Source organism: Calidris pugnax, unplaced genomic scaffold, assembly GCF_001431845.1.
Source record: "Calidris pugnax isolate Ruff unplaced genomic scaffold, ASM143184v1 scaffold72, whole genome shotgun sequence".
NCBI lineage: Eukaryota > Metazoa > Chordata > Aves > Charadriiformes > Scolopacidae > Calidris > Calidris pugnax.
This window is the reverse complement of record NW_015090808.1, coordinates 806,742-813,607: the sequence shown is the minus strand read 5'-3', so window position 1 is coordinate 813,607 and position 6,866 is coordinate 806,742. Positions and strand designations below refer to the sequence as shown.

Below are 6,866 nucleotides of genomic sequence, written 5' to 3'. Positions count from 1 at the left end.
GGTCGGCGGCCGTGCGCTGGGCCGAGGAGGGGCTGGTGGGGCTGCAGGCGGCCGCCGGGCTGCCCTGGTGGGCCGCCATCGCCTGCGGAGCCGCCCTGCTCCGCACCGCCGTCACCTTGCCGCTGGCCGCGCACCAGGGCCGCCTCCTGGCCAAGGTGGGTGCCTGGCGGCCGGCGCTGAGGGAGGGAGGGAAGGAAGGAGGGTGCTCCTCCCTCAGTTATCGCCCCTCGGGGTGCCCTAGGCCGGCGGCCGTGCGGGCCTTGCGGCGGGCAGGGCGGTAGTTGTGGGGAGAGCCGTGTTTGGCCGTAAAGGTCGGGAACTTCTCACCCGCCGATGGGGGGTTTTTATTTGCTAAATACCCGCTTTTTCTCAAACCGCCGATGGGGGGCCGTGGCCGCAGGTTCTCTCTTCGCCAGGGGTCTGGTTGCATATGTGGGGCTCAGGGGAGACTTCGTTCTCTCCAGCTCCCTGAAAGGAGGGTGTAGCAAAGCGAGGGTTGGTCTCTTCTCCCAAGGAACAGGCGATGGGACAAGAGGAAACGGCCTCAAGTTGCACCAGGGGAGGGTTAGGATGGATATCAGGAAAAATTTCGTAGCAGAAAGGGTTATCATGCCTTGGACCAGGCTGCCCAGGGCAGTGGGGGAGTCCCCATCCCTGGGGGTATTTAAAAGCCGGGCAGACGTGGTGCTGAGGGACATGGGTTAGTGATGGGTTTGGCAGCGTTAATGGTTGGACTGAAAGGTCCCTTCTGATCTTGACCATTCTGTGATTTTTCGTGGTCACTCCACGAAATGGGGTTAGTTTAGTGAGAGTCAGATGCGTGTCCAAGTTTTTTTTCTGTGATTTGCTGTGTTAAAGCTCTTGGTAAAGCTGCTCTGATAAAAACTTGTCGTAAACTAGCTTTCAGCAGTTTCTAAATACCTACTTTTTCTCAAAAGGCTCAAACAGCTGAAGCTACTAAAGAGGTTCTATGCTGTGCTTGCAGGGACAAAGCAGCCTTTGCAGCACTGTGGTATGAAGTCAGGTGTTTCTCCTTTTCTGTGCTGTTTCTTCCCCAAGTAAGGATTTTATGGTGGTGCTCCACACCTGCCAGAACTCAGTGATTGGGACTCAGTGGGACCTTTGTTCTACACCTGTGTAATGGTCAGATTAGTAATTGCAGGTGTGTTTCGTGGAGGGGGTTCTTCAGGGACCCACATTGATTATTATTATTTTTTTTAATATTTTTGATGTGGCATTAAAGGTTTTTTTGTTAAGTGAAGTAGCTGGTCACAATTTCTGAAAGAAGACAAAAAGCTTATTTAGAACAAGATACAAAATCTAATTCTGTATTTATTTCATTAAGTAGTAGGATAGCATTTTTGATTGTTACTGTAAATACTACTTATTAGGTAATTTTGTTTAAAGATAAAAGGTGTTCGCAGGTGTATGCCTTGTCCTTCAAGGTCCTTTTTAATGTCTGTGCAGGATCAGGTGGGGAGAGAAAGTGGTTGTTACATGTAACTGTGCATAAATGTTTTTCCTTTTCTTTAGCTAGTTGGAAAACTTGCAGCCTGAGATTAAAAAACTAGCTGAGCGCCTTCGCTATGAAGTGTCTGTTCGTGGGAAGCAACAGGGGTGGTCTGAAAAGGTGGCCAGGTAAGATGGCATTTATATACACCTTATAAATGTATTTCAGGCTGGGGGTAGCAGGAGGGAAAGTCCTACAAACAACAGTCTTACAGAGGGATTTTGCCATTGCCCGAAGCTTAGGTTTTCCTACCACTTCTACCACTTATTTGTGTTATATTGCCCTTCAGAGTATATCCATTTTAAAGCTCTGAACTTGTGATTTGCTTATGATTACAGGGCCAAATCCAGGATTGTTTTCATTGTCTTTGCTTATGACTAAAGTTTCCCTAGCTATTATGGCATCCAAATACTGCTGGAACTTGAGGTTTGAACGGTTGTGGTCCTGTTGGTTTCATAGTGCAGTACCGTACCCCGTGAGCTGGGATACTGACCATCACCTCACTGGCTCATTGCCTCTCTTTTGGGAAAGTTATACCCTAGTTCAGACAAAAAGCGCCATGAAATAAAGTATCAGACAAGTTATTGATAGCTGCTGGTGCCAATGGGAAATTTTGTATGAAAAACTGCTTATAGGAACAGGGCTGAAAGTTGTGGGGGAACGGTGTTGGCAAAGAAGCGAGGCGTAGTTAAAGAGGAAAGGCTTTCCGTGATCTCCAGACTTGCACCTAAAGAAGCCAATTTGACATGTACAGACTGTAGAAGTGTTATTTCAGAATTTGAGGAAGTTATTCAGAAAGTTATAACAGGTGTTGTGAAAGGTTTTTTCGTTTTGTTTTTTCTTTCTAAAAGGTTCCACTTTAAGAAGAACCTCCGGAGGATTATTACGGAGCTGTACATTCGAGACAACTGCCATCCCTTCAAAGCCACTTTACTGGTGTGGGTGCAGGTTCCAATGTGGGTTTGTGTGTCCGTGGCTTTACGCAACTGCAGCGTTGGTGCCTCGGGCTCCGAAGGTGATTAATGTGAACAGACACGCTCTTACCACTCATTTTTTACTCAGTTACTGTTTTTACAGGTGCTTTGTTGAAAGCATCCAGAGCATCCCCAATTTCTGCATATATACTCATTATTTCTAGTGGTAGTGTGAGCTTTATGGGATGCCTCTTTAGAAGTAGTATTGGGGTCTGAGCTCTGGGTGCTATGTGAAGCATTTTGTTAAGACATGTGAGCATTCAATTATTTTGTGGTTTTCTGAAGACAGAGTTACTAGAAAAAAATACTGTCTTGGTATTTTTCTGATTCCCATGATTAGTGATATTACCCAGGCTACATTATATTCATTATTAATCTGTATTTTTTTCTTCCATGTGGAGTTTTGCATGGAATGCTATAGACAAAGTGAATGTGTGGTGGTTTTTAAGTAAAAATGCTGGTATTTGGGGTTTTTGTAGAAAAGAATTTATAGTGTGTTCTTATTAACAAAAAATGTGACAAGTTATAATGATAGTTATTAAACAATGTAATTATTTCAAAACCACAAAATACTATTGTCATTGTATATTACTATGTGCATATTTTCCTTATTGGCTTCTAAAATGGTGGTTGAGATGAAGGTAGTTTTATTGCTGGTTTACCTGAACTGGTGGCTGTTGTGAGCTGAGCTGCTTCTCAGCTTGTATCTCCCTCTGCTTTTCACTTGTGTGGATCACAGACTGCCTTGACATCTGGTCAGCTGAACCAAGGGTTTCTGCTTTAATAGTATTTATCATGTACATAAAATGTACCTAGAAACTTGGATGTTTTGATTGCGATCCATGGTATGGTTTTGACTAACTTGAGGCAGAAAGTCATACTGAATTCTGTATTTTCTTTATTTTTGTAGTTCAGGAGCAGTTTTCAGCAGGCGGAGCATTGTGGTTTACAGATCTCACTGCACCAGATTCCACCTGGATTTTGCCAATTTCGCTTGGGCTCATGAATTTGCTGATAGTGGAGGTACGTTGGTGGAATAAATAGGATGATTGCAAAAGGATAATTCTTTTTATAGAATTGTAAGACAATGTTACCCGGTTATAAATCATGATACCATAAAGGTAATTTCAGGTTATCGCTGCTTTAAATGCACTGATCAGAACTGAAAAATGACTTAATTATTCTCTGTGTTAAGTCCCTGTTGGCAGTCTTTTCCCAGAGGGCTGTGCTGCAGGCTGAGGCCTTGGAACTTTGTGTGTGCAAAAGTGACTGTGTAAAATTATGTTACCTTCAAATGCTTGTTAGGTACCGGGCTAGGGTGGTACAGTATTGTCTACCAAACACTGAATGTGTGAAACATCAATCAAGTTTGAAAACTTGTGGCAGATTATTATCTGAAACGGAGGGTGCCAAATGAAAATAATGGGTGGAGAAGAGTGCTGGGTTACAGGAAACCCCACTGTGGCCTGTTTTTTCTCATTTTGGTTGTTTCAAAAAGAACTTGTTTATAACTGTGGGTTTCTCCCCTTTCAGATATTTGCTTCGCAGAAGATGAAAGTTTCCAGGTTCCAGAAGTTTGCTACGAATTTCTTCCGCGTGGTGTCAGTAGTGATGATCCCTGTTGCTGCAACAGTCCCCTCTGTAAGTACAGAGCCCTGGCGGTGTGTCCGTTAACCAGGGACTCTGGTGTGGTCTTTGTGCTTAAAGAGCACCCAAATGCCTGCTGGATTTAACAGACCATACTCTCTGTTACAGTGTGTCCTAAATCACATAGGGTGTTTTGCCGATGTATGCATTTAAATTCTTAAATGTGTTTGGAATATTTTTGTCCAAGAGGGAAGAATCTGGAAACTTACTGTTTCTAAACATCGTTTTTGCATTTTGTTTGGAAAGACCTTCAGAGCAGGTTAGCATCCTTTTTGTCATTTCAAAAACAACAGTAAAGCTTTATATAAGGACACTTAGAGAAAGGCTTGCTAAGTACTTGTGTACTGTAAGAGGAACACAGCGGAATTCTTAGATGAGGAAATTTTCCACAATCTTCTTAAGACACTTCTTTTTTTAACCAGGTGTTCTACAGCTGAATATTTTAGTTAGCAAAACCAAATTATCTAATTGTGTGGATTATCACAGAATCACAGAATCTTCTAGGTTGGAAGGGACCTTAAAGATCATTTTGTCCAACCGTCAACCTAACTGACAAAAATAGACACCCACACAACAAACAAGGAGCATCACCATCACTAAACCATACCTCCCAGCACTACATCAACCCGTCTTTTGAACGCCTCCAGGGATGGGGCCTCAACCACCTCCCTGGGCAGCCCATTCCAATGCCTGATGACCTTTTCTGTGAAAAAATTTTTCCTAATAGTCTGAAATATAGAAGCTTAAGCAAGTTTAATATGACTTAATTTATGAGCTGTTGTCAAACTTCAGTGTAGATGACTTTTTCTTCCTCAGAAGAGTTGAGAGTGGAAAATGCATTTGAAATGGAAGCCATTATTGTTTTTGAGAGAGTGGTTTTAGGTGAGTTATATTTCTCCGTAACGGAGCAGCCGGTGGTTGTGGTTCCTGAAGAGCTGCCTGCAGGGGTAGCTCTGCGTTGTGTCTGAGGTTGGTGTGTGTCTCTTTGCAGTCCATGGCGCTGTACTGGCTGTGCTCCAGCCTCCTGGGGCTCTCCCACAACCTCCTCCTGCGCTCCCCCGCCGTCCGCCGCCTCTGCTGCATCCCCCGCACCCCCTCCGACTCGCACACGCCCTACAGGGACATCCTCTCTGCCTTGGCTGCCAGATACAGTTTGAAGAAGTGATGACATCATTTGAACTGTCGGAAGAGCTGTCCAACAAACGGTGCACGGTTAATTAAGTAGTGCTGTTTTATCAAGATGTACTTATTTGCTGTAAAATACTGGAGCTGGGATTATATTTATTTTCCAAATAAATCGTTGCCCTCCTGGCCATAAAGAGTGGTTGTTCAGCACAAATGTGTGTTTATTGGGGAGTTTGGTTTCAAGGGTGGTGGTTTTGCAATTAGAATAGCCCAGTAATACAGGTTTGTCTTTCTCAATTATTGTGAGAAATTGTGCAGATGAATTTTAAACAGAACCGTGACTCATTTAGGCTGCCTTCTTGTAGTGGCACTAACTGGACCCATGGGCTAGTGAACAAAGAATTTTGGGGTGAGGGAATAGACTGGATGGACTCATGCTGTAGTTAATGGTTTGTTTCATTAAGACACGTACAGATTGATTGGTAATTGGGTATAGTCATTTCATACTCAGGTGGTTCTCGTGATAGTCTGTGTAATAGCTCTGATAGTGGATTTCCTGGAACTGCAAGGTAAAGTAGGTTGTTGTCAGTCTCTTGTGTTAGATTTGGAGTTGGGAGGGCAAGTTTCTTTTACCATTTCTAGTGATCCCTTCTTGAGTGACAGCGTTTTGTTCCTTCCAGATCCCTTTTTCCACAAATAAAATAGAGTAGCAGCTGCCTATTGTCTGTCTAAAATGAGGTAAGTAGCACCGTAAAAAAGAATAAATGATGATAAGTAACCAAATACTTCGTTCAACTGTATATCAAATCTCTTTTTTAATGCAAGTCCTAAAGGTAAAGTGGAAATATTTTATGCCTCAAAGGACCTGGGTGTATTTTTTTCATGTTATTATATGTAGGCCCTTCCTGTAAGGGTGTTCAGATTCACGTCTCACCTTGCTCTGCATACATCTTAAGTCAGCAAATGTACATTGCTGTAAAACTTCTGCACAATAATGTCCCTTTGCACAGAAGTCTGTGCAAGTCTGCTCTTGTAAAAGGTCGTCTTTTTTTCTTAGGGAAGCAAAAATCAGGATAGAGGGTAAAGCACTGCTTGTATCAGATGGTTGTCATAATGCAGAATCGCAGAATCAGCATGATCCATATTTTAACTGTTAACAGTTAGTGCTCGTTAATCTTTGATAATACAAACTGATTTTTAAAATAACTAGGATTTTTGTGTCACTAGAGAGATCTGTTTATCCCTGGGAGAGAGCAGCAGGTGGAAGACCAGGCAGATGTAGAGAACAGTAACAACAGTCTCATGCTATTGGTGTGTTGCAGAGAATCTGTAGTTTTTTGGTTATTTCTCTTGTTAATGTTGTTTTCTGTCACCCTGACCCCTCAGCAAAAGAGTGGATTGAAGGAGTTTATCAAGGCTTGGTGTGTAGGTAGGGCAGAGGTGTCTGTTCAAAATGTTTGAAATGAAATGTTCCTAATTTTTTTGTCCTGATAACGCACTTCAGATTGCCTTCTAGTGGGTGTGTTTTCACTAGGAGAATGAATGATAATATTCTCTTACACTTGCTTCAGAAGCCCAAGAAATTGACGTGGATTCTATTTTCTTTGTCT

General features: G+C 42.9%; 1 protein-coding gene across 1 annotated transcript in view; it reads left to right on the top strand.

Annotated features, from left to right (window-relative positions):
- LOC106885830 (mitochondrial inner membrane protein COX18) overlaps window positions 1-5,466 on the top strand; it is a 6,253-nt gene extending 787 nt beyond the window's left edge. The window contains exons 3-8 of the mRNA XM_014938334.1: window positions 1-155; window positions 1,538-1,638; window positions 2,362-2,525; window positions 3,395-3,507; window positions 4,018-4,125; window positions 5,123-5,466. Coding sequence (XP_014793820.1) covers window positions 1-155; window positions 1,538-1,638; window positions 2,362-2,525; window positions 3,395-3,507; window positions 4,018-4,125; window positions 5,123-5,296 — 815 coding nt within the window. The 3' untranslated portion in view covers window positions 5,297-5,466. The remainder of the gene's footprint in view (window positions 156-1,537; window positions 1,639-2,361; window positions 2,526-3,394; window positions 3,508-4,017; window positions 4,126-5,122) is intronic.
- The last annotated feature ends 1,400 nt before the right edge of the window (window positions 5,467-6,866 follow it).